This window comes from Pteropus vampyrus, unplaced genomic scaffold (genome assembly GCF_000151845.1).
Source record: "Pteropus vampyrus isolate Shadow unplaced genomic scaffold, Pvam_2.0 Scaffold126, whole genome shotgun sequence".
Lineage (NCBI taxonomy): Eukaryota > Metazoa > Chordata > Mammalia > Chiroptera > Pteropodidae > Pteropus > Pteropus vampyrus.
Window position 1 is genome coordinate 3,469,208 of NW_011888907.1, and position 27,673 is coordinate 3,496,880.

Genomic DNA, 27,673 nt, shown 5'->3' on the forward strand with positions numbered 1-27,673 from the left:
CAGCTGGGAGGGAGCTCTCATACTTCATAGCACCTGGTTGCTGACTTTCAAACTTCTCAGGCACCGATTTGGGCCCATCTGGGGAAGTTCAAGGCGTTTCAGTTCTGCCACCTGGCTGGGGGCAGGGGGTGGGGAAGACTCTTGTGCACCTTCTTTCAGGCCTGACTTTGAGGCACATCTGGGGCCGTGATCAGAAACCTTCTCCTTCCCATTTCTGTTTGTGTCATGGCGCCCTCCGTCTGTGTTGGGACAGAAGTTACAGGTGTCCAGTGGTCAGGTCCTGAGGGGAAGTGGTTTGGGACCTTTTCTTCCTTGCCTGGAAAATGGGGACTTCATAGTCATAGGTGGCTGGGGAGGGCCCCCTCCTTGTGTGTGTGCGTGTGTGTATACCAGGGATGGGGGGGAGAGGCCTCGGGCTGGTGAGGAGAGAGACTAAGTAGGAAGGAATGTGGCTTTCTTCCTGCCTGGGACTTGTTCAGCACCATTAGCTAAGCTGGGAATTTCTTCCCCTGTTTGATTCCTACCACTTCCCGGGTGCCCACCCTTCCCGAGCGTCTTCCCACCTTTTGGGCAATTTCCTTCCTGTCCTGGTGTCTCAGTTTCCCCGTAATAAAATGGAGACTTCATCTTTTTTCGAAGAGTGAGTTCTCACCTTGTCAGAAGGATACCCAAAGGTGAGGCCGAGGCACTCCTCTAGGGGAGGAGGAGGAGGTAGGGGCACAGTGGCTGGCTCGAGCCTCCCTTCCTTGTGGAATTACGCCCTTGCATCTTTTTCCCTGGGAGATTCTGACTTGTCCTACAGGAAGGCAGACTTTCCTAGAGGCAGCTAGGGAAGAGCTCATGAGTCATGTATGTAAGATGAACTTGGTACCTGGTTACTCTGGGTTAGGCGCTCCACCTTCTTTCTTATGCTGCCCTTGCTTGATCCAGTTGTCCAGAAGGCCCGCCTGTGCGTTCACCTCATGCTGTCACACTGCTATTTTTAATTTTGGATGTTGGTTACATTTCCTAACTAAGCTAGATCTTCCTCATATGAGGATGAAGGTAACTGCAGACTCCAGCTGGTCCCATGTGGAACCCAGCTATGTAGGTCAGTGTTGATCACTAGGAGGAGCTCCCCAGGAAGAACTTCTCCAAACCATCCTCGCCAACTTTGCTGGCTGGGCTGAAATTTGGGGTTACCTAGACTTGTGTTTTTCTCAGAAGCTGTCTGGTAATTTAAGTGATTTGGCATTTTTCGTGTTTAATCATAGTCTTTGAGCAGTGTAGTAGACTGAGCTAAAACGAGGGCAGCTTGGGTGTTCTTGGTGCTTTTGGGCACTGGGAATGGGGAAGGTGACTTGAAGAACTCGTTTATGTGACCAGAACAGTGCATAGTTATTAACAAAACCTCTGATAAACAGTTCCGTCGTTAGCATCTAACATTTTTTATTCTCTTGCACTGAGATTATACGATTTACCAATGGCAATTTGTGGAGAGGGTTTTTACTTTTTAATTGTGAAGAGACTTGTACAAATTCAAATGTGGGAGGGGATTGGAGGAGAGCTTCCTGTAATCCTAGTTGTTGGAGCAGCACCCATAAAAGTCCCCGTGGTTTCTCTCTCCAGAGGGATCTAAAGTCTGAACTGCCTTTGTGCAGATCTGGTAGCCTGCCTGGAACGTGGTGGAAGGTGAATATGTGATACTACATGTAGCTGCCCGCCATCCAGATTTAGGCTTCATGCAGTTTATCCTTGAATATAAAAACTCTAGTGAGTCCTGAGGGATGCACTCCTGTGGATCCCCCTTTTTGCTGGGATGGGAGAGAAGACACAACTCATCCTTCCAAGATGGCCTCACTTGCCTGTTTTGGGAAGTATCTCCCAACTCTGAAGAAGCGACCCTTCCTGGGGCACCTGCGTTGACCACCTAGGTAATTCATCATTGGATTTGGTGGGCACTGTTGCTGGGTGGCCTTTTCCTCTCCTGGGTTATAAGCTCCTTGGTAGAGAGGAGCATGTTGTTGTTTAAGAAAAATCAAGGGCCCAGGGAGGGGCCTAAGAAGCTTGGAGATTGGAGCCTATCTGGGTTTGAATCTCAGCTTTCTCTGTGTGAGGTCTTGGGCCAGTCCCTGACCCTTGCCAGTCCAGATCCGTCTCAGCTATAAAGATCCTATCCCCTGGCCCTCTCTGAGCTCAGAGGCTGTGGGGATCCTGTTGGCACATGTGTGTCCTTCAGCGCAGTCTTGATCTCTCCTGTGCACTTCACGTCTCTACTTAGAGCTAGTCCCTGCCTGGAGGTTAGAGCAGAGCCCCAGGAGATGGGGCCTGGGCTCCTACATACCTGAAACTGACTGAGCGCCTGGTCTGTGTAGGACCGCTGCTCAGGAACTGGATATTCACAAGTAACCAAGGCAGGCCCCTACTGTCATGAGCTGACATTCTAGAGGTAGGAGACAGATGATGAACAGGGTGGCACAGAAATCAGCATGAAGAGCTTGTCAGCGGTCAGTGTCAAGAAGGAAATAAAATGGGGCGACCCGACGGTATGGAGTGGGTGACATAAAAGGGTGCTGTTTGAAAGAGGTGCTTCTAGGAGACGCCAGAGCTGAGCTCTGCTGAGTAAGTGGTCAAGGTGTGCTGGATGCACAGGCCTTGAGAAATGAGGGGCTGGGAAGGCGGTTGGGGCTAGGGGTGGGGTGGCCCTCTAAGGTTTGGAGGACTGCTGTAGGGCTGTGTTCTGAGGAAGGGTGTGTGGAGAGAGGAGGTGTAGGAGGCCTGCAGTGAATACTTCATGACTTTTCTGGAGCCGCACTGGGGGCTGTTTGCCTGCTGCTCAGGGGGCGGCTGCGTGGATGTCAGCCCAGGCACCGGTGGCAGGAGGAGCCTTAATTTAGTCTCTTCCCTTCCCACAGCAAGGCCTCAGTGAGCAGGCTCATCTCTCCTTCCTGAAGGAGCCCCACTTGTCCCTAAGCAGGGCAGCTTCTTGCCAGCTGTGTCTGCTTTACAGACAGGCCACCTTTAGGATTAAGTGGCGCAGCCCCTTCTGGCTGTGGGCCAAACCCCTGTAAAACCCTTCATCTGGGCATGTGTCATTTTCTTGACAATAAGCTAGCAGGAGAGCTAGGTTATTGTTCTTACTGTGTGTCGGGAGCAATGTGGCCTGCCTGAAGTCACTTGGACTGTCCTCACAGGCCCAGGCTGCCTCTCATGTTGGGAGGGAGCTTGAGCTGCTGGAACATAGCTATGAAAAGGAGTCACACTGTGATCTCAAGTTCAGATGCCAGTGTTCTAGGTTCCTGTGAGTGTTGGTGACAGGAGTTGTCCTGCAAATGCCTGAAGTTGCTGGCTGTGTCTGTACTGTGCCCTCTCCCTCAAGAAAGCCTAAAGGGGACAGTAACCACCATCTGTGGATTGAGGCCCGCATGCCAGCGCTAGCCTGAGCTGCACACTTTATTTCATCTGGTCCCCTGTCAGCCCTGTGGTAGAGCAATTTCCATTTCTCAGGTGAGGAAACGGGATGGAGACTGTGGGAAGTCGAGTCACTGTAGGGAATCTCCCAGCTGGAATGGGCTGAGAACTGAGCGTTGGGCTTGAATACTCTTTCTGAAGGGTTGTGCTGGGCTGCGTGGTGGTGGGGGGAGCAGGCTGTCCTATGGGTGGCCTCCTGAGTGAGGGTATAGGTGTTCAGTTTGTATGTTTCAAGGTGGGCACTTAATGGTTCTGGGTGGGTCAGTCCCTCCCAGAAGGATCTTGTCTCATAGATGCAATAGAGGGTGAGCATCCTGGAGTGTGGGGTGAGTGCTGATGTTTCTGCAGTGCTATGTGAGGACGAAGCCTGCCTGCCACCTTGACCCTTGACTAGCCTTCTGGCTGCGTGCTGTTCTCCACGGTGATTGTGTGTAAACAGTAGGCTGCTCACTGAAAACTCACCCTCTGTTGACTCATCTGCAAGGCCAGAGTTCATCACCCTTGAGGCAATTTTTACATCACACTCGGATTGTGACATCTCTGGAGCCTTGAAAAACAAGGCTCCTTCTCCTGTTCTGCGTGGCTTTGGGCTGGAACAAACTCTCTTTTGGGAAACCTCTGTGGCAAGAGCCCTGGCCCCATGGTCTGGCAGGGGCCAGCTAGCAATCCATGCTGTGCCTTCAGGGTTTGGCCCTCCCTAGTCCTTCATTTTTAGAGCCTCTCTCCCCACTCTCTGCCTTCATGAGTTTCTCGTTGGTCCGTGAGCTGGTCTGTGAGCTGCACAGCCAGAGTTGTCTGTGATCTCATCTCTAGTGATGTGTGGCTACTCTGCAGTCACCCCAGAGCCCAAAGGGACACTTTTGAGAACAGTCTCCCAAATGACCCCTGACCTGTGACACAGACAGCCATGTCATGTGGTTGTTTTGTCACTACTTTTTTAATAAAAAAACCGGTATTCACATTACCCATTCAGAGGGGAGCCCTCTTGTCCCCACACCAAGTGGCTACATGGAGTCTGATGCTAATTATATCATCAGGCCAGGTCTCTCCCTGGCCATGTCTGTGTGCCCTGGTCAGGGATGCATTTGTGACTTGCCACAGCTCCTCTGGAAGAGAGGGAGTCTCACATGTTTGTGGTCTGTGGGGTCACCGAACCTCTGTTTAAAAGTGACATGTGTGAAAAGTTTGTTTCTTGTTACTACAAAAGCAGTGTAGCTCAGTGTAGAAAACTGGAAAAATAAGAGTAATGACTCCCCGTTTCCACAGCTTTTGTTGGCCCCTTGGTGCCTTTCTCTGTCTTGCATCCGGGCACCATGTTATCACAGTGGTGTCCTTGTCTAATCTTAGGTTTCATTTCTTCTCTGACACTGTGTAAGCTGAGTGTGTGTGTGTGTATTTTTTTTTTTTTTTAATCACAATAGTAAGTTTTACTCTTTAGTGGCTGCATCTCTTTGCAGCGTGGATCCTAACAGGCCACTGTTCTTCCAGTGCTGTACTAATCCAGGGGTTCCAGGGTGTACAGAGCTGTGTCCACTGTCCTGAGCTAAGTGCTGTGCAGAGGTGCTAAAGTGTGGTGAGGGGCACCCCCTTGTCCCTATGTATCCTGAATGGAGCATGGGGCTACAGGTGTCATGATTGAGGCCCAGGAGTGATGGGGTCTGGCCTGTGGGGGTAGATGGTCAGGGAGGGAGGCTTGAATTAGGGTAGTGTTGAGGGCTGGTTGAGGGGACAGATATGGGAAGGATGTGGGCCTCCCCCTGTGCCTAGTTGGGAGTGGGAGACATTGTTAGCCATTCCTGATTCTGGCTGTGGTGCAAATGTCTTAACATTGGGTTTTATGGTCTGGCTTGAGCCAGGTGTTTGAGAGTCAGATCATGCAGAGTTCTGGAACGGCCCTTGGCTGGAGTCACCCCTTACTCCCTACCCTCTTGCTGCCCCATCGCCCTGCCTCCATCCCACACTACTCTCTTAGATCTCCCACAGACATCCCCAATCTTGGCCTGTTCCCCAGTGGTTCCACCTGCCCAGCTTCCCGCAGGCACCTCCTACCCATTGCCCACTGAGTTTCTCCCTTCCAGTGTCATTGCCTATGGTTGTCATCACTGCCTCATTTGGCCTCCCCCACGGGTACATGGGGGCCACAGGATAAGGCCTGGCCAGCCTGCTCCCAAGTGCCAAGTCAGCCTGATAACCAGGACATGAAGGCCATGTGCACGTATCCAGGTGTAGAGAAAGGTCAGCAGGGACTCCTCAGGCCCTTCATCCCTTTTTCCTGCCACCTCTACCCAGAAAGAGTCCAAGGGGTGCAGGGAAGGGTGGAGGTGACCCCTGCTACTCAACCCTTACACACCTTTGCCCAGGCTCTGCTCATCCAAGCTGGATGATGAAGGGAACAGAAGCCCACCTCACATTCCCAAGGAACACCGTTCTTGAGTGGAAGGGATCTGGCCTCTTAAGGATGCCTTGTGATTCCCCAACACTCACTGGCTGGAGCACAACCTGGAGGCAGAGACAGAGCCACTGCACCTTGGGCTCTGGGCCTGGCTCCTCACAATCCACCAGCAACGGACACCAGCCTAACAGACTCAGTAGTCAACCCCAAGCCCAGCCAGACACGTTGTGTCTCTAGAAATTCAGCCAGCACTTTCAGCCACTGCCCACTCCACCATCACTGCCTCCAGCCAGGATGCTGGAGGGATGGAGAAGAGGGATGCACCAGAGGGCCCAGCACCCTCCAACACAGTGCAGTGGGCTTCCCAGCAGAAAAACTGCTAAAGAAACTGGAGAAAGCCATTTCTTTATTGAGAAAAAAAAAAAATCCTTAACAGTAGAGGCACAAGAGCAGATACCTGAGTTGTACTTTCTCAGGTCATTTGCAGGATATGCACACAGAAGCAGGAGCAGTCGGCATCCACACGCCTCACTCATCTGACCTGAGAGACTACTGCCATCTCAGGTGCTGCTTTAACTAAGCCTCAGGGAGAGCACCAGTGGCCTGGCCCCCAGGCTGTCAGCAGAAGTGGCTGCAGCCAGGCCACCAGACCCCAATGTGTGGCATCCTTCAGGGAGGTGCCTCCTTGCTAGGACACCCAACCTGAGTATCGAAGTTGGACACAGGGCAGCAAAGAGAAAATCAAGGAGTTGACACCCCCACCCCACTACAGGCCTGGGGTAGGAAACGAGGGCAGCTGGGAAGGCAACACCCCTGGGCAAGACACCCCTGCGCTGAGTCTGTCTCCCCTCCTAAAGAACTAAGGGAACACTGATGAAAGTGCAACAGGGTGGAGGATTAACCGCAGCCCTCCATCACTTGGTAGCTCATTAATTTCTTAAAGGAGGAGCTGTCCAAGGTGGGTTGAACCCCACCAGGATGACTCACCAGGACCACCTATAGTGGAGTGTACCTGCCCATCCAAGAGAGGCTAACTCAGGGAAACGCTGATCTCCCAGGTGCTGTCTTAGGATGCCCCTCCGTCCAGGCTCGGTCTTGGCTCCTCTAGCATCCAGAGCACCCACTGTCCAGAAGCTGGTCAACATCAGTGCAATGAGGAAAACCTGGCATCCAACTGCCCCAAGCAAAGAACACAATCCAAGAAATACAGTAAGAAAGGCTGCTGGCTCCGGAGCACGACATCTGTTCAAAACCACTTTCAAACTACAGTGTCAGGATGCTGGCAAGAACCTGATGACATCCACGCCCTAGGACAAAGTGGCAGTCCAGAAAGACGTGGGCTCTGGAGCAGCGACATCGATGCTGATGGTGCCCACCTGACACAGATCCGCAGTAGCTCTCCTGGCCACAGTCACCTTTCCTTCCCCTTGGGGCAGGAAGTTGAGGTAAATTCCATAAGGCAGGGAAGCCCCACTAAACAGCCGTGGCTGCTCTGTGCTCTGTGTGGTGTAGACTGCTCCAGCCTCTTCCTGGTCTCACTGTTGTGGTGCTAAACCCCACCCTGATTTCTCTCCTCTGGAGGCTTCATCCTGTGACTGGCAGGCTGGGAGGCGGGGTCAAGGTCAGGAAGGCCTTAGGAATGCTACAACCAATCAGCACCAGTCTTTACTTAGGATCTCTCAGAGCATCAAAAAACATTTAAAAAAAAAAATTGTGGTAAAATACATATAACAATGATTATTAATCTTAACTATTTTTAAGCACACAGTTCAGTGGCATTAAATACATTCACATTGTTGTGCAGCCATCACACCATCCATCTTCAGAACTTGTTCATCTTCCCAAACTGAAACTGTCTCCATTAAACACTAACTCACATCCCCAGCCCCTGGCACCCACCATCTACTTTTTGTCTCTATGAATCCAACTATTTTAGGAAATGGCATTTAAATGGAATCATACAATATTTGTCCTTTTGTGACTGGCGAATTTTATTCAGAATAATGCCCTCAGGGTTCATCCATGTCATAGCAGGTATCAGAATTTACTTTTTATGGCTGAATAATATTCTGCTGTATGAATGGACCACATTTTGGCTACTGTAAATAATCCTGCTATGAACTTGGATGTTGAAACATCTCTTTGAGACACTGCTTTCAGTTCTTCTGAGTGTATATCCTGAAGTGGAATTGCTGGATCAGATGATTGTTCTATGTTTAACTTTTTGAGGATTGACCAGATTGTTTTCTATAATGATTGCACCATTTTAAATTCCCACTAGCTTTGCACAGGGGTTCCAGCTATTCTACATCCTTGGCAACACTAGTTATTTTCTGCTTTTTTGATAGTAGCCATATTGATGGGTGTGAGGTGAACTTGGAGGCTTTAAAATACACTAAGATTAGTGTGACTTTCCAGGAGACTTAGGTCTGCAGGGCCTCCAACACCTGCTAGACCATCAGTGGGCTCAGGAGTCCTCTGGCCCCAGGTGACAGAGAACCTAACCCCAGCAGAAGGGAGGCATGGGGCTCCCACACCTGAGGTGGGCTGGGGCTGGCTTCATATCCTGCCTGAGGGAAGATCTTGAACAGGTCACCTGGGCACAGATAATAGGAAGGGAGACAGCTCTCCCATGGATTGAGAGTTGCCCTTTGGAGGGCGCTGGTCAGGTGGGGGCTGTGCCCTTGTCCTGGAGTTTTCTCCTGCTCTATGGGCTGTGCCCCTTCCTCCTCCTGGACAGGCCCCACACCTGCTTTTGGGTTGCAGTTAGCACAGCATAGGCTGACCTAAGGGTGGCTTCCCCCTTATGCTGTCCTTTCTTGTGGAGGTGGTGCCGTCAGGACCCACAGGGCATTGGGTGGCCTTGCCTCTTCCTACTGCCTTAAGCAGGGTAAGTGGGTCAGGATGTTCCTCCCTACCCTCCTTTTTAAACCGAGTTTTGAGGGAAATTCAGCTTTATGTCATGGACCTTGTGGTTCTCTTCACATCTGGAGGGGTGATTAGAACAAAGAAATGCCCACTGCACCAGTCAGGACAGCCCAGCTTGCAGGTGCTGAGAGCAGGAGAGCTCAGAACTCACTTCTCAAGAGTGGGGACCTCTTACCTGCGGCCTCTCTGCCATGTTGCTCTTCAGATCCTGACAGATCCCTTGCCTTGGCCCCTCCTGGCTGCTCCATTTCCCTGTGGAATCAGTGGTAGAGGTCATGGGCCTTTTTTTGCCCCTGAGTAAGCTGAAGTCAGCTGTGCCCAGTGTCACTGCCTTAGCTACCAGCCCCCAAAACCAAGGCTTCTAACATGTTCATTGTTGTATTAGGCAAATAGAATTGGATTAGGACACTGACAACGTGGACTGTTACAGCACTTCTTTTTTTCAGTGTCACCTTTAAAGAGTCTAAAATGAATCGGTAAACTACAGCCCAAGGGGCAAATCTGGCCCACAGCCTGTGTTTGTCGATAAAGTTTTTTGGGACAGAGTGGCATCATCTGTCACTGCTTTTGTGGTTGCTTTTGTGCCACAAAGTCACTGAGTCTCTGCAACCTACTGTTTGGCCCTTAAAGCCTGAGATACTGATTCTCTGGCCTTTTACCAAAATAGCTTCCAGGCTGCTGATCTAGAATGTTGAGATAGGTGTATGACATGAGGACTGTCAGCATCAGTAGAACGTGCTGTCTCAGGGACTCCTGGCCCTCATGCTGTGATGTGTGGTCCCGAGAGCCCTAGCTGGCCATTGTCTCACAGGTCAGGACCAAGACCTTGGAGGGTTCTTTTGGCTCAGCCCCTTTGTTTCACCGATGGAGTGCCTAGAGGACAGTGGCCAGCCCAGGTCAGCACAGATTCAGTTGAACCTCAAACGTGAGGTTGCCCACTCTGGGAAGGGCTGTCTCCCTCCTGATTTCATGTAGATTCGAATGCTTTTCTCCCTGTTAGAGCACCCGAGTTTCCCAGTAGCTTTTCTCAGCACAGTGTCAAACCTGGCATAGCTTCCAATGGGCCTGGCCTTTCTATTTGTGACCTCCTGGTGAACTCTGGAAACACAGGGCCAGCATGCAGTTTTCTGCTGGGGTTGGGAGGGTAGGCATCTGCCCCTGATTCCAGTTAGGCTCTGGCCGAAGTCCTTCAGCCCCTGGTCTCTGCTCTGTGGGTATACAGTGGGGCTGGAGTCATCTGAGGGGGAATTGTACCCATTAAAGGGTCAGTCGTTCTCATGGTGTCTTTCAAACATGCACTTCATGGCATAAGAATCAGATGATGGTGGCGTCAGACTGGTCTCTTATATGGAGATAGTGGGCAGCAGATGTCTCCTGCTCTCCAGGAGTGAGCTCTCCATGAGTTCTTATGGCCAGACCTTTCTCAGTTTAGGGTGAGTGCCATCTGTAGACAGATTCTGAGTTAGATACCAGTGGCCTGAAAGACCTGGGAAGGGCTTCTCAGGCAGGCCTCCCTGCCAAGGGACTGCGGTTTCTGGATTCTGTCAGCAGAAATGGCATGATTTTGCTGTTTTTAATCTTTTGACGTTGTTTCTCCCTTTTCAGAATTGGTGTAACTGTTGAACTGCTATAGACTGGGAGAGGTCCCAGAGCAGGGGGACTATGGGGAGATGTCTGCGTCAGGAGCAGGTCTCAGCTAGAAGAGTGTGTTCCCTCCTCCCCTGGTTGCACTATTTCGGTGTTGGACACTCTCAGATGTCTACTTGTTCCAGAGAAATGTGCTTAGCTCTGGCAAATGGGACAAAGACAGTCAGCACTGGGCACCTATGTCCAACTTGTCTCCAGCCTGCTGTGGGGTTGAGACAAGGCCATGCTGACTCCCTTACCTGTGTACAGGATCCCACTGATTGAGAAACTTGAGCATAGAGCCACTGACCTGGTGATCTGTGCCAGCTCCTCCTGACAGCAAATGGAGCTAATGTTAAGAAGGATTTTGAGGTGGTTTTTGACCTAGAGTGTAGGATTGATGATATGTGGCCTTCCCTGCTCTTAGCCCCGCCATCTGGCATCTCTGTGGGGAGGGTCCCCTCTTGTCTGTGAGCAGATGAGGTTAATGGCCCCTTTGCGTGAGCCTAAGTAAGAGTGGGGCCAATGAACCGGTCTGCCAGTTCAAGTGTGCAGGGCAAGGCTCATAGGCTGGCATTGGAAATTAGGCTGTTGCTGTGCTGGGAAGGCACAGGCTTTGGACCCCTTTCTTTCCCAGGGTTGGGGGTGACTAACCAGGGTCTGTGCCCCAGAGCTGTGGTCTGACTGTACTTCGTCCTGGCATTTTTCACAGGGCTCCTGCCTCTGCATCTTCTCTTCCTGGTCTTGGTCTTTCACCTGCAAACTCACTGAGGCCCAGATGCTTTTAGGTGACAGGAATTGCCAAGCGTGTGGTCTGCTGGGCACAGCTCAGGCTCAGTGAGTCAAGGTGGTGCCTACCTCCATGCCTTGTTCTTGGGGCTCCTGGTGCTGTTCCAGTGTTCAGAAGTGAACATACCTTGTGTACATGCATCCCTCTACTGTTGCACAGCTCAGGGCTTGTGAGCTTGGGAGGGTGTTGTGGGCAGGTGACTAGAGGATGCAGGGCCCAGGCCTAGGGCAGTGTAGCAGGATGCCTTGCAGTGGCTGAGCTAGGGCTGGTTCTGAACTAGCCTGAAGACCTAGGGAGGCTGCCCACCATGCTGTGTTCATGTGGTGCCCAGTAGGCTTAGACACAGAAGTTCCAGGTGCCTGAGGTGCTGTCCCTCTCATAGCTGAGAGCCAGGGCGAGGGACAGGCCTTATTGTTTCCAAACCCTCATTGGTTTTGACTGCACATGGGCTGGGCAAGCTGCAAAGGGTGAAGGTAGTGGGGGAGAGGGGACTGGCCGGTTCCAGAGGGACTAGTGTCACTGTCCTGAAAACTGGGTCCCAGACCCGAGGGTTCTGGAGCCTGTAGCTGCTTCCTCTTCTGCCTTGTCACAGATGAATGGGACAGAAAACACTTGTACACAGCAGTTTTGCACAGGAATCCAGGAAGAATCCTGAAGTCTGCAGAAAATTTAGGGGAAATTGAGAAGAGTGAATCCCGTGTCATCATTTTCACTCAGGATGTGTGTTCAGATTTTGTGACCCAGAGAGTCACAAGACTGCGTTTAAGAAAAAAACAAAACAGACCATAGTGGTATCAGTTATCCTACGCAGGGAGATCAATCCACAAAGCCTGCTGTCCTCTGCCCTCCACTGCCCATCCCGTCTGCACGGTGGCTGAACTCCTGTCTCCTAGAGACTGAAATGTAACAGTGTGTGCCCACCACTTGCCCATACCTCCACCTGAGTAAGGGCCACAGTTGGCTTGTGCCTCTCCCTCCCCAGGGGTCTGTGCCTTCATGCCCTCATACTGGGTGTCCTCTGTCTCCTCCTGACTCACTCTTGTCACGCCCACAACCCATGGAAAGCGCTCTATCAGCATAGATAGCTCTGTTTGTGGTTACAGTTACCGGAAACCTCTCTGTACCACATCCACAAGGCCTGCCTTGTGTTCTTATGGCGTCGCCCCAGGGTTGCTGTGTCTGTTCCCTGGGTCCCTTGCTGTCCTAGAGCCCTCATTCATCTCTGACCAGTGGACTGAGTATGTGGGTCCTTAATGGGGACATTGAGCTTCAATGACAGGCCATTCTTAGGGCCTTCCTATCCCACAGAGCTTTGAGGTATTGACGGCCTAACATGGGGCTTCTTCCACCCATTACAGACCCCTTGTCTGGGCCAGCCAGATGGTGATGCTGCTGGGGGATGTTGGTGGGCAGTGATGTGTGATTCCTGATCATGCACCTCCTGGGCCCAAACCACCCTCATGGGGCACCTGGTGTCTTCTCCTCAACTGTCAAGGGCCTTTCTTTGGAAGTCTCCCATCCAATGTCAGTGCCCTTACTGCCTCTGCCACCTCCTGCCCACCAAGGAGCGGGCTGCCGAAAGGATAGGACTTGAGGGAGGGCCTGGCATGTGCCAAGCCTTAGCTGTGAGCCATGAATTTGACTGGCCTCCCTTTTCTGGATCACTGCTTTCTGACTTTGTTTTGTTTTTACGTAGTGTGGCCAGCCCTTGGGCACCAGCAGCTGTGTCATACCAGCAGGAAGTGCCTGGGATCTTGTTTCCCTTGAACATCCTGTCTAGGTCCATGGGTCCCACCTGTGACTCTTTTCCATTGCTGGCTCCCCTGAGCTGCTGGCCTCTGACCCAGGATGCTTGCCCAGCTCAACCACGCAGAGCCAAGGGAGGGCTCAGCCCTAAACCGCTGCCCGCTAGTCCTGCCTTATTCCCCTCTTTCCCCGCAACAGTGGCCAATGGTTCATGCCACCTCTGCTGCGTTCTGGCACCTTCTCACTTCCTCTCACATACCAGATTATATGATTCTTCCTAATTTTGTGGTAGTGTTGGGCAGAAATGGTGTCTTGATCCCATTTGTGTTTTTCTGTGGCTTCCCATGTCTTTTAGCCACTTGCACTATCTTTTGTCTGCATGTATTGTCACCACTCCCTATTAGGTTGTCTGATTTTTAACGGGGTTCACTCTAGCGCCATTTGACCCTACGGTGCTCTCACTGTTGCTTCCTGAGTGCTGTCTGCTGGTGGACCACGTGAGATTGTTCCTTTTCCAAGGCTGGACCCACTGTACTCCTCATGGAACAAGATTGCCTCTCCTACAGGGAGTTTTGCCCTGAGTTGGTGGCTGGAAGTTTTCCTGGTGTCCCTGGAGTGATGCTTATTACTTATAGGCTGTGCTCTGGGGAATTGAATGTGTGACGTTGGCATGCAGCTGGCCGTTTGTCACTTTCCTGAGCGTGACTGTGGATCCAGCTGGCCAGTGGCTTTCAAGCACTCAGGCCATGTTGTTAGGCTGTTTTCCAGAGTTTTGGGTTTGCTTCAGCCACCTCATGATGTATTAGTGAGAACACACAAGCTGAGCTGTGAATTGGAAAGTACTGAATTCTGTGTGACCCTCAATGGTTCCCAGAGTTGGTTCACATATATCTCATGTTCGAGCCCATGTCTGTGACTCCTCAAGCAGGGCAGTGAATTAGACTGTGGCCCTGGGCCCTGGGCTGGCCCCTGTCCTTGGGGCTGAGCAAGAGCCCATCAAGGTCTAGGCACGTGCACTATGCTCTCTGCAGGGACTAGGATGCACCAATCGTTGGCCCTGACACACAGCTGCTTCCTTGAAGGAAGCCCATGGTTCCCCATCTGTTCCTCTGTCCTGAAGAGACAGTTACTGTTTCTACCCTTGTTGGAGTCAGTTCCTGGGGAGGAAGCTGCTGACATGTCCTGCTCAGAGAAAATTGGATTCAGTGTGCAGGATTTCAGATGTCCTGAGAGGGTCGATGTGGCAGCACCTGTTTAAAGGAAGCCATAACAAACATCTGCAAGATGAATGCTTAGTGCCGCTATCTGAGGGGTTCAGGCAAACGCCAAACATACACTGTATCCTTCTAGCAATGCCCACAACACAAACGACAGATGCGGGGATATGAGCATAGCCAGCAGTCATGTTTTACTTAATGAGCACTTATTATTACTATTATTATTATTATTGGCTTGATTTCACTTTGCTGAGTATTCTTTGAGGTTATTGATATGGTTTTGGGAAGGGTTCTGGGTTCTGATGGTTCCCTTGGTTTAGGGGGCAGGGGCACCCCCTTTGTTAGGACCTGTCCCATCAGCTGTTTCTGATGGGGCCTCTTAGTGTGCCCAGAGCCCCTGGGCATCCTTTTTCCTAGTCCCTGTGGCCTGTTACCCTGGCAGGAGAGGAGATACAGTCAGGTCCCATGGCCATGGCACCCTAGCAGTGCCCCCCAGGTTTGAAGGTGTAACCTTGCTGGGTCCTTGGCATCATTCCCATTTCACAGATGAGAAAACCGACCGACCCAAATATGGTGTCTCTCACTACCACAAGCCACACAGCCTCTTAAGGGTAGTCTCCCTGACCCTGGTGGCCTTGCCTCCTTGCTCATGTCAGGGGTGTGGGGGTGTGGGGGGGTGTGTGTGTGTGTGTGTGTTTAAACAATGTGGCAATGCTGTATATTCCAGTGTTCTGAAGCATAGAGGCCAGGGCTGGAAGCACACAAGCGGCTGAGCCGGTTTGTGCTGTTCGTACTTTGTTTCCGCAGCCAAATGAGTTAGGTCACCATCCTCACGTGACAAAGCCAGAGAGGTTAAGAGTCTGACTCAGGTCACACAGCTTTTAAATGGCAGATCCTAAAGCGGAAGCAAGTCTTGTGATCTAGCTTCTGGGCCCTGAGACAGGTTTGCTTTCAATTCTCAGCAACTGCTGGTGGCTCCTGTGCATAATTCTTGGCCTTCAGGCCCTGTTTCCCATCCGGATAGGACCAGCTGTTTGATGTGGAAATCAGGCAGGTGTACTGCTCTGATCTCCTGTAAAGAGAGAAGGAGACACCAGGTGCTGCCTCAGTCTTCAAGCAAGGCCTGGCCCTTGGGTTGGGTTTGAGTGGCCTGGGCTGGTATGGAAGAAGGAGCCCTGGCCGCGGCGGTCTTAGACCCTTCCTGGGGCAGCGTGTGGCCAGTGTAAGACTGGATCAGCTGCTGGCCATGAGGAGGGCCATACAGGGCCCAGACCCCAGACCTCTTACCTTAGGCGATTCTGGGTCCTGGCCCAGAGGTCCAGAAAGGGTTTGGATTGTATGGGGCAGTCTCACTGCCAATCCACACAACTATCCAGTACTAACAAGGCAGTCCGTTTTCCTTTCCTGAATAGATCTCTGGTCCTCCTCCAGCTGAGCGGCCGGCCCGGAGTCATTCCAGGTTCCGCTTCCGTGATGGCTCAGATCAGGAGCTACTCCCAAAACCGAATTTCAGGCCTGAAGTAAAATGGTTTTAATGACCTGGGTTGATGAGTGGAAGACTCGATCTTGCCTCCTGGATGTTTCATGTTTCTGAAGTGACGTGTGCTCACTTGGAAGAGTTGGCATTGAGGTTATAGTGAGAGGCCTTGGCAGGGACCTCCTCCTATCACCAGGGTCGCCTCCTTGTCCCTCCTACATGGATTGTACCTTTCCAGTAATGTTTTAAAAGTTGTTTCTCAAATCTGACTTGATTTTATTTATTCTTAAGTCCAGAAAGACAGGTCGTCTCCTGGATGTGGCACATTACTGGGTCTTGGCAGGTCTGGCCTCGCTTTCTTTGGTCATCCTTCAGGACAATGCCCTGGGTCTCTGAGACAACACTGCTGGGGGGGACTTGTGTACTGGGATCAGAACAAAAATCTGAAGAGTGGGTATTGACCCAGCAGGCCTTTCCCAGGCTGTAGGGTGAAGAGGGGCATTTCCCAGGGACCAGGTGGCTGGTGAGCCCCTCCTTCTATCCATGGGGCCATGGGTCCATCCAGCCTTGGCTGACCTGCTTGCCCTGCTCATTGGGTAACCTGCATAGGTTAGAGATGGAAAAATATGCCATATTTGTGTTGTTCCATCTTCCTGAGTGTGGCACCTCACTTTCATTTATGATCTCCATTTTTTTTGCCCAAGCTGAAGCCCCACACCGTGTGTTTAGGGAGCCAGGCTGTCTCTGCTCTGGCAGTAGCCTTAGCCTAAGAGGGGACAAAGGCATCATCATACTGCCTGGAGCCCAGGGTGAGCTCTGCAGAGCCTCGGTACAGAGAAGATCTCTTTTGGAAGGTGCCGGGTAGAGCTTCCCGGCATAGCCTGGTGGCAGCCCCTGCTCATCCTGGTCTCTGAGCTGCCTTTTTCCTTTCTAATTTCTTAAACAAATCACTGGGCTTTAGAAATGGTTTGTCTTGATTCATACAAGCACCCCTTTCCTTCTGAGTTACTCTCTGGACCTGGTCTCCATGCGGAGGACGAAGGCAGCTTCTGCTCGTCCCTCTCAGCTTCAGCGATCATGTAGGATCAGGAGCAGCAAGGCCAGGTCACCGCCTGGCCACCCGGTGCTTTGAGGTGCTGAGCCATGCTTTTCATTCTGGGGGTGGGAGGGGCCCTTAGGAGGAATCATAGAGAAGAGGGGCGTATACTTGTCCCAGCCTCTCTTGGCGTCATCTCAGCCTGGCCGATGGAGTCATTCCTTGCCAAGGGTATGAGGAGATGGGGCAGGAGGGATAGCCTCTCCAGAGAGCACAGCATGTGCCTGGAACATGCAAGGGTTGAGGGAGGCCACTGGACTCTGGGGAAGGGCGCCGGGAGTAGGAAGGGGAGACTCGAAAGAGGCAAGACGGGGGCCAGGCAGGGGCTCCCGACAGGCCTGGGGAGGGCCTTTTTATGTCTACATGTTTTTTCAGTCATGCGATGTATAATAATGTGTTCATGATATAATAATGGCATTTTAAATAACTGGAACCAAATGCTCCAGAACTCGGCTGTGAGCTCCCCACTGCATGGAGATCCCCTACCCCACCCCTGTGGGCACCAGGAAACATTGGGTGCTGAGTCCCCAGCAGCACTGGTGTGTGGTGGTTGGTGTGCTGACGTTCTGTGCCTGAACTAGCACTTCATGTGGCTCATCTGGTGAGTCCTCACCCTGAGTTTGTCAGACCAAGAATAAATACTGGTTCAGAAACTGGATTAATTGGGGCTATTTTTTTTTTTTTAAACTGGTGACTTCGTAAGCACCTTTCCAGTCTGACTATCCAAGGACAAGCCCCATTTGATTTGAGGTAGCTCCCAGTAAGTCAGTGAGTCATTGGCAGGGGCCATGGCCCTTTCTGGGCACAGATTCCCCTCTCCAACACCTAAAATATATAGAATTACCAAGGAGATGCACTGCACAGACAATGAGTAAAGCATTATGTGTAACCTCTTAACAACTTCAGCATGTTAATGTGTTAAATGATAAGATCTAGCAGCAGATCTAATTGCTGTAATTTCAAAATAGTGGTGAGCAAAAATGGCCTTTGAAGACATCGGCACAACTAGCCTCTCGTGCTAAAGCAAATCAGAGTTGAAGCCACTTAAACTGCTGTAGCTTGTTGCCTGCATTTTTTTTGTAACTGAAGGAAATGCTAAGTTTCAGTTGGTAGAAAGAGATGTGTTATTTTCTTCCCCCCTATTTTCAAGGACAACCCCAATTTGAGCCGTGTCTTATGGACTTCCTTCAATGCAGGGCCCTTAGGAGCTGTCCTGGGCAGGGGTGCTTCTGTAAGCTGCTGTGATGGATGATTAGGCTGCTTCTGGGTCTCTGTTTCGGAACAAGTCTCCTTGGAGAGGCAGGTGATCCCGCAGCCGTGGCCAGAGTAGGCCAAGTGGAATCTGGAGCCTCTCATGGTGCCAGGACATCAGAGAGGGTTCAGAGAAGGGCAGGGATGGGTCTGGAGCCAGCGCCAAGGGTCCCAGGGCCATCCTGGGACACTCTGAGCATCAAGACAATTAAGGACTATAATGCATTTGAGACCATTACAAAAGGCAGCCTGTGACTCTGTCTGAATTAGGCTTCTTCAGAGAAACATAACCAGTTTGAGGAGGGGGGACTTATTTTAAGGAATTGGCTCATTTGTTCATGGGGGCTGACAAGTCAGAAATCTGCGGTGCAGATCACCAGGCTGGAGACCCAGGGATGAGCTGATGTATCTCGAATCCAAAAGATGGGCTGGAGGCAGAATTTCTCCTTCCTGCAGAGGACCTTGGTCTTTTTCACTTAAGGCCTTTTACTGACTGGTTGAAGCCCACCTACATTGTCGAGGCTAATCTGTTTTACTCAGAGTCCACTGGTTTAAATGTTAATCTCATCTAAGGAAGGCCTTCATTGCAACATCTAGACTGGTATTTGACCAAACAACTGGGTTCCGTGGTGTAGTTGAGTTGACACAAAATTTACTATCACACTGCTAATGGTAGGCATGCAAATAAATGAAAGAGAAGAAGGGAGGGCTTCTCCTTACAGCAGAATGCTGAGGCTGGCAGAGACGAACTGTATTTTACGCCCAGTACTGATGCTGTGGACAGTGGGACTGAGCCTGGGCTACAGGTAGGGAATAGGCATCTGCTGTCAGCTGCTTGAGGAGAAGGCAGACTGAACAGAGTGGCCCTGCCTGGGTGGTCAGAGTTAATGGCCCCATGGGGGCAGACAGACCCCAAGTACCTCTGCCTGGGATACTTCTGGGCCATGCCATGGTCACCTCAAGGCATGTGGCTGGAACACGCAGCACAGTTCATCATGGGTCATACTAGGTAGACCCAAAGTGTGGCATGCCCTAGTAAAGAAAGGGGGCGGAGGGTCCCGTGTTATCCTAAAATGTCAATGCCCTGAACGTCAAAGAACAGCCGAGAAACTTCCAGTTTAAAGATGTTCGATGAGACAAGGCAGCTCTGCTGTGTGCTGTTCTCCATGTGGGAGGGAGAGCGATGTAAGGACACCACTGAGCCAGGTGGCAGGCAACATGGAAGGTGGACAGTGGCACAGAATGTCCTGTTGATAAAAAACAGTGAAGCTGGTGGCTGCCATGTGGTTATGAAAGAGGATACCTTCGCTCCTTTGTTCAGCAGAACTCCAGCTGCCTGCTGGATTCTGGGGTACGTCAGCTTTTAGGCAAATATCTGAAGCTTATCTTGTCACTTTGAGCCAAGACCAGTAGCTTTCGTTTTTAGGCAGATGACAAAACAAAAGCAGCCTGACCTTTTCAGGGCAAAGCTCTCCTCCAGTGAGCTGGTTAACAAATGAGGATCTGCAGAGATGAGAACGACCTGAGTAGCTCCAGCTGAGGACACTGGTTGGCTGTCAGGGAGGGTGACAGGAGTGTCTGAAGCAGTGTGATCCTATTTGATGCAGAAGGAAAGGCAGTCAGGGAAAAGATACATCCCAAAGTGGCAGAGGGCCTACGGCTCCTTATCTGGGGAGGGTCTTGGGTTCAAGTTCCTTCTTTGCTGCTTACTGAGCTGGTGACCTTGAGCCAAGCACCTGGCTTCCTGGGCCATAGTTTCCTCATCCACCCAAAGCTGGTCCTAGAAGCATGTGGCCTTGTCCACAGGAGGTCCCCATGGTCAGGCTCTAGAGGGCCAGTGGGTGCTTAAGCACCTGGCCGAACGTGGCCCTGAGGGAGGCCAGCAGCACTGCCTTACCTGCCCTGCTGGGAGAGCCCATTTCAGTGACATTTCTCTTTGGCTCTTTGATCTGAACGATAGTCATCTTCTTGGGGAATAGTCAGCTGGCAAATCTTGGTGGACCCTACGCATGGCCTACTTGAACAGGACAGATCTTTTCGTGGGATGGAACCCAGGTGGCAGCTGACCAGTGTGGAGAGGTGGCCAAGGATGAGCCTCACTGCTGACCTTCTTGGAGCCTTGCGCACAGTTCTCAGAACTCCAGGCTTGAGGATGCCCATCTTGAGGATGCTTTTCTGCCTGCTTGTCTATGTCCAGAGGGGCTCATGCTCACATGGCAGGGGCAGCCAGTAGAGGGCTTCTCCGTGGCTGGGGTTATGGCTAGAAGGGCAGCTAGGCCCTGTTCCTTGGGTCCCAGCAACTCCTAAGTGTCCAGAGTTTGAAAATCCAGGTTGTTCCAGGAAGATCTGTTTCAAGTGATAGAGAATCCCTTTGTTCCCAAAGCCTGACACCTGGCCTGTCAGAGACTAAGTGAGGATCTGAAGGGACCTATCTATTCGTGGTTCTGTCAGTGATGAAACCCGAGCAACTGGCAACCCCTGGATCCTCATCTGCAGGTACAGGGCACCCCAAGGCTGAGGAAGGTGGATTCCTTACCTGGCAGCTCCCAGGTGCAGGTCATGGATGCAGGAGAGCACCTGCCATGGCTGGAGGCCATGGGGTGGGGTAGGGAGTTAGGGAGGGCATAATACCACAAAGAGAAGAGAAGGCTTTAGCCATGGCTTTTGTGTCTGTGATTTGTGCCTGCATCTCCTGACATGGGTTTGTGGTGCATTGCAGGGAGCAGATCTTGAGATGGAAGAAATTCAAGTTGAGCTGGGTGCTGACATGTGGAGCATTCAGGCAGCCAGCATCCTGCTGTGTCCTGAAGGACCCTGCAACTTGAGTCAGGCCCTCAGCTTCCTCTATGTCTGATGCTATCTGGACGATTGTCATGTCACCTCCTGGCCATGGGCGAAAGACAGGTTTAGGTAGAGTGAATTTGATACCGAGTTCAGCACCAGTTGTTGGTGAGTTTTAGTGAACAATTAAAAACAAAAATAAGCCCACTCAACATTCAACTCCTGGTGAGGCTGTATCAGAAGAGCATTAGTGCAAAGTTCCAGCGTGTTTCTTGCCCCCTTTTCTGCATGTCCCTCCTGTATCAGTCGGTCTGGTCAGGGGCTCCCTGAGAAAGTGAGAAGAGGCCAGGGTGCTGTTCTTGAGGTCGGCTCCTTTTTGGATGGAAGGCCCTTAGGTCCCGGAGAAGAGCATGAGGCTTGGGCTGCAGACTCTGAGACATGGCACAGGCTTGCTCTGTCCCACGGGGGAGAGCAATACAAGACAAGGCGAGATCTGAGGTTTGGCCATCTGATGGCTACTGTTGTGAGGATAGGGCCAAGTCCAGAGTGTGACCTGGCCTCTCTGCAGGCCAGGTTCAGCCTGTAGGCTGTATGCTCTGGGTGTATACAGCAGGTACCCACATAGGGTGGCTTCTAAATTTTTCTATTTGAGGAAAGGCAGATAGGAAAGATGAAATAATAATGAGGCAAAAGTGTTAAAAGGAGGACCTGACCCAGACATGGGTTACACAGCTCAGAGAGGTGGCAGTGGTTGGTGGCTTGTGACAGCTGCACGCCCTGGAAGCAGGACTGGGATGTGCTGCCAGCAACTATGGGGTGCCGGTGTCTCAGAGGGGGATGGTGTCTTTCTATCTAATGGGAGCTAAGTGGAACAGAAATATGAAGAAGTGTTTAGTGAATGTTTTTCTCATTCGTTACTACGGGTTTTACAGAGGGTTTGGATAACCTGTGAAATTGAGGTAAGTTCAAGTGGAGTGTAGACCGAGTGTGAGACATGTGGGGACCTCAGGGCTGGTCTTTCTATGAGGTTGGGATCAGCTCTGCTGGTAGGTGGGGACCCCAGTCTTGTCTCATCACCTCTAGCAGCCCTGTCCCCTCTCCTCGCCTCATTTTCCTCAGTTGTAACGATAGGCATGGTGGTAGCTGCATAGTTGAAGGTGAGAGTGGGTTTTGTGATGGAGGACGGCTGTCCACGACACCACAAGTCTTCATGTTCAGTTTGGCTGCGATTTCTAAGGAGAGCCTGTGCTCAGCAAATCCACGCAGCCCCCTCTGCTCAGGCCTCAGAAGCTGCCCACCTGCATTGAAGGGGGGCATGAGCCAGACCCTGCCCTGTGGGTCCTTTTGCATTCCTTGCACACCAGTGTCCCTTGTGCTCTGACCTGCTCAGTGCCTGCCTGCTAGCTCACCACTTTGGGCCCTTGGAGTGATCATTGCCCAAAGGACACAAGAGACCTGGTGAGGGGAGTGGTTTTGTCTCCTATGACCCAGGCCCAACTTGTTGGCCAAAGTGGTGTGTGGGCCAAGGGGCAGCATGTGCTGTAGCTCAGGGTAAGGGGTAGGTGTCTGGGGATGAGGACCCCACTACCCCATCCCACAGGGGGTGTCAGACTGAAACCAAACGATGTCCGCAAACTGCACCGTCTGGGCAGACAGCATCCAGGGAGCACAGACGGGAATCTGAGAGAGCCTTCAGTGGGGAGGGTGCTGGGGTCAGCAGTGCTCCAGAGCTTTTTTTTTGGAAAGGAAGTTGTAATATTTTGAAGATTTTTGTAAAACAGAACTATTTTTAAACAGAAAGGAAATAGCTATGATGCCAAAGAGCAAACCCCATAAAAGAAAAATTAATGAATGCCATTTCATCAGAATTAAGAATTTCTGGATTTTTCGAAGGATGCTGTTAAGAGAATGAAAAAGCAGTCCATGGACTGAGAAAGAATCTTTGCAAAATTCATCTGATGAAGCTCTACAATATATAAAGAACTCTCGAAATGTGGTGATAAAAACATGACCCAGTTTTTAAAAATACATTAGAGATTTGTGCAGCTTCACCAAAGAAGATATAAGAATGGCAGATGAAAAGATTTTCCACATCATTAGTTGTTAGGGAAATACAGATTAAAACTACAATGAGATATCACTTCATACTTATCAGAATGGTTAAAATAAAAAAAACCTGACAACACTAAATGCTGGCATAATTGGGGAGCAGCTGGAGCTCTCTTTTATTGCCGATGGGAATGCAAATGGTGCAGCCACTCTGGAGACAGTTCGGTGCTTTCCATGAAGTTACACATACACTTAACCATAGGACCCAGCAGTCATGCTCCTGGGTGTTCACTGAGTGAAATAAAAACTCATGTCCATACAAATCCTATACATGAATGTTTATGGCAGATTTACTTATTAGTCCCCCAAACTTAAAATGACCCAGTGTTCTCAGTCAGCAAATGAATGAACAAACTGATATTATAAAGTGGTTAATACTCAACAGTAAAAGGAATGGACTTTAGTGACAGCAGCATGGATGCATCTCAAAGGCATTATGCTAAGTGTGTGTGGTCAGCTGGATAAGGACCCCCGATAGATGTCCAGGTGTTAACCCCTGTAACCTGTGAATGTGATCTCATATGAGATCTTGAGATGGAGGTTTTTCCTGGATTATCTGGGGTGGGGGCAGGCTAAATATAATCAGAAGTGACCTTATAAGAGAGAAGCAAAGAGAGATTTGACACAGACAAGAAGAGAAGATGATGTTGTCACAGAGGGAGAGATTGGGGTGATGTGGCCAAAAGCTAAGGATGCCTGGGGTCCCAGAAGCTGGAAGAGGCAGGGAGGACCCTCCCCTGAAGCCTCCAGAGGCAGTACGGCCCTGCTGGTAACTTTGATTTCAGTTTAGGGACACTGATTTCAGACTTCTGGCCTCTAGGACTGAGAATAAATTTGTTTTAAGCCACCAAGTTTGTGGTAATTTGTTATAACAGGTACAGGAAACTAATACAGTGTAATTCTGTTTACATGGCTTTCTGTAAAAGGTGCAGCCATAGGGACAGAAAACGTAGAGATTGCAGAGGGCAGGCCAGTGGGGGCACATAGGATTCCAGCAGAAAGGAAGGTGGCCTGTATAAGCACAGCATGCTGGCTATGTTACTTGCTGACCCAAGAACAAACAAAACCTGTGGGAGGGTGTCAGGGCCAGTGTCAGGTGATTTACACCTGTTTTTCTAATCCTCATGGTTTTTTAAAAAACTTCCCTAAGCTTCCTTCCTGTACGCCTCCATGATTTTAGGCAGAAACACATGCTGTGCTGACCAATGTGTGGGTCCTGATTGACACCTGGCTCATAGCAGCTTGGAGTCTCTTTTCTTGGTTTTATGAGTCTGTCCTGTAATGTTGAATGTGTTGCCGGCCTCCTGGCCAAAGGGGAGGGGCTGCCATGGGCCTCTGTGCAGGCCCCGCCCTGGTTTCCCAGCTTGGCCCTGAACCAGTCACACCCAGTGGGCTGACCTTTTGGGGACATGTCCCAGGCCTTCCTCTGTGTTTGTGGTTCACGGAAATGGCCCCTCACCGTCACAGACACTGTCTGAACTCTCCACAGCCTTCACGTCCTGCTCAGAACCTGCCAGGAAGTCTTGGGGAGGGTTCCTGAAAGGCATTTCCTCATCCTCTGTGCTTTACTGGAAAGTGGGGGACAGTTGCCAGAAGGTTAGCAGTCAGGCTTTTTCTCGGGACTTCACCATCCTCTTTCCCTGGTCACACTCTGCTCAGGAAAGTTGGATCCCAGCTCTACAGAATCAGACTCTCTTTAAGGAGGAACAGATGGCTTTTTGTCATTTTCCACAGGCATCTCTGGCTTATAGGGCTGGGGCTCCTCAGGCCAGGAAGATGTCAGGGAATGCACTGCCCGGGCGGTGTCGACACTGGCCAGTGGGCACTTCAGGACTGGTAGGAACAGCCTTGGTTGCTGCTTCCCATGCATGGCCTGTGGCAGGCATCCCAGGACTGTGCCCAAGATGGGTCAGCCCTTGCTTGATCTGTTCTGTACACTGAGGCTGGAGTCTTTCTATGTGCACTTTTTGATTTAAACTTTCACATGGGAATGTTCATGGTTAGACGGGGCGGAGAATAATAGTTTCTGAGCTGTCACCCAGCCTCACCCACTGAACATCTGACAGTCTCGTCTCAGCTCTTTCCTGAAGATCCCTCTCACTTCATTCGTTTGGTTTTGCTGGAGCATTTTTAAAACAATTCCAGATATTCTTTCATTTTATCCATGGCTGTTTTAATGACATTATTGAATGCCAGTAGATGTAGACACAAGCTTTGTGCAGCTCTGTGAGAACACAGAGCCCCAGCTGCTGGTACTCTGCTGGTTATCTCCATGAGGTCTTCATGGTGGCTGGTTCAAGTCGGGACCACACAGAGTGCGTGTCAGGTCTGTGGTAATCTGTAGCACTTCATCTTTCTTCCCTCGTGCTGTCCACCTATTGAAGAAACCAACAGGTTGGTCCTGTGGAATTTCCCATGTTCTGCTCTGATGATCATTCTCCCTTTGCTTTCTAGAAGCCCAATGCCTTCTGGAGCTGGCTCATTCTTTACTGTGGGGCCATCCCGTGCACTGTGGGGTGTTGGGCAGTGTCCCTGCTTCTACCCACCAGATGCCAGGAGCACCTTCTCTTTCAGCCGAGTTATGACAGCTAAAACTGTCCCGACATTGCATTGTCTCCTGGGGCAGAATCACCCACCACCTCAAGTTTAACTGTGCATTACCCACTGGCTTCCCGTGAACTGTGGCTGGACCTGGAGGTGATTTTGTAAGCCACTTCCTGTTTCCTCACCCTCAAACACTCTTCTCCATGGAGAGAGAGAAGGGGATTGTGGCCATCTTGAGTTCCTCCTTATCCTTGCCCCATCTTATGGGAGGGGGTTCTCAGGCCAGCATTAGTGCCTCTTCCCACAGGCCATCCAGTCCCCTGACCATGACTGTCCTTCACCCTACCTGTTTTCTCCTGCACGAATCACCATCTTTACTATATGGCTTCTTCATTCAGGTGATGCCCCCCAGACAGGGAGCTGCCAGGGGGCTGGGTAACTGCAGGGTGCCCCTACCCCATTGTATTGAGGCCTTCTCACTGCCTGTTTGCCAGGCCTCCCTGCTCACTCCCAGTCTTGGCTAAAGCTTGGCACCAGCAATGATGCTTTTCCTGAGCTGCTCCCGGCTTCATCCCCATTTGTGGTTATTGGAAGATGGCATTCTACCACCCAGGGGCCTGACAGGGCCAGTGTTGACAGGGTTGCTGCTCAAGAGCTGCTGCAATGGACAGCTTAGACCCTGAGGGGGAGGGTGTAACCTCTGAGCCTGCAGTGAGAATGACATGACCCCCCCCCCTCTCCAGAGGGTCTGAGGAGACTTGGGGCATTGCTGTGATGTTGCCTGAAGTGTAGCCCACTCAGGTGCCAGGTATGATAGGCATGGAGGCAGCAGTGCCATGCCAAAGGGTTTCAAGGGAAGTTAGGTTACCTGGTGACTTGCTAATTGCAATCATGTGCCTGACCTAGAAGCTACTGAGGCGACAGGGAAACAGTCAATGCCTGGGCCAGTTTGTCAGACTCTCCTGGCCCAGGGCAACAGGGCCCCCCTAACCTTATAAGCTGTCAGCCCCTACAGGGCCACTCCACTACTACCAAGGGGCAGGCCGGGACTTGAGAGGTGGCCAGCCTCTCAGCTTGTGGGTCCACTAGCTGCTGCGAGGGAGACAAACTCAGCCAACTTGGACCCTGAGTGAGGGCTGCACACATACCCCCTTTACCAGAAGCCCCCTCTTTTGCTGAGAATCTCGAAGGACCCAATCCACCACTCAGAGCTACTCCACTACTCAGAGTTACTCCACCTCCCCAAGGTCTGCTGTGGTAACTGGCATTCTGGTTGGGGAGTTGATAGGCAGCCACTCAGGGAGGATCTGTGTATGGGGGGGTAGGAGGGAGCCTCCTTCACTCTAGGTGGGGCCGGGAGGCCAGAGTGTTGGGTTTAGTGATTGAAGTGGGAGAGCCCAGTCCCTGGCTGTCGTGCGGGGGAGGCTCGTGGGGACAGGTTGGCACAGGGGTAGATTTGGGCCTTATGGGTTTGGGGCCTGAAGGAGAAGGTTGTGGTGACAAGCCAGGACTGCACTGTGGGACAGCATCTGCTACACAGAGGTGGGTGCTGTGCCCAATGTAGGTGGGAAGGAGAGGTGCAGCCTTCCATATGGATTCGTGTTCTTTCCAAAATTCTACCAGAAGGCTGATCTCTGAATACCTGAAGCTTAAAATATTTGAGTTTTTTACTATATATTTTATGACATTTGGAAATTCTGCCACCCCAAGCGTAGTGACAAACTGTTCTGAAGCTATGACATGGGAGTTGGGCAGGCATTGGGCTCTGTCCTGCCAGTGGTGGAGGGCCAGAGTCACCTCATCAGCCTGCTTCATGGCTGGTGGTGCTCATCCACCCTTATTTCCATTTAGAAAGGGTATCTGTGGGGCTGGGTGGCCGGGGCTGATGTTAGTTTGGGAACATTGGTGAGGGGCTGCCCACTGCCTGTGTCTCCATTCGTGCCACTCATGTACCCTCAGTCCTGGCCCCCATGCCATCCAAGGAACTCATATTGATCCTTCAAAACTCTGCTCTGGTGACCTTTCCCTATTTTTTTCAGACTTGTGTTTTCTCTCACCTTTTCTGAGTGCACAGCTCTTAACCTTGCTCCTTAGATATCTGGAAGCGAGTCTCTGGAATTCCAGGTATCTTTTGACATTTTCTTGTTTTGCTTATATGCAGGATTCTGTTTCGCTGAGACCATCAATTCGATTTCAAGGAAGCCAAGGGGTGAGTAGTTTTTGTTCCTCATATTTGGAATTGTGGGACCGGTTTATTCTAGCCTGT

The 27,673-nt window shown here is 51.1% G+C and overlaps 1 protein-coding gene across 1 annotated transcript in view; it reads left to right on the plus strand.

Annotated features, from left to right (window-relative positions):
• The window catches only part of ELL (elongation factor for RNA polymerase II), a 56,966-nt gene that overhangs the window by 832 nt on the left and 28,461 nt on the right, over nt 1–27,673 (plus strand). The window contains exon 2 of the mRNA XM_011366785.2: nt 27,569–27,616. Coding sequence (XP_011365087.1) covers nt 27,569–27,616 — 48 coding nt within the window. The remainder of the gene's footprint in view (nt 1–27,568; nt 27,617–27,673) is intronic.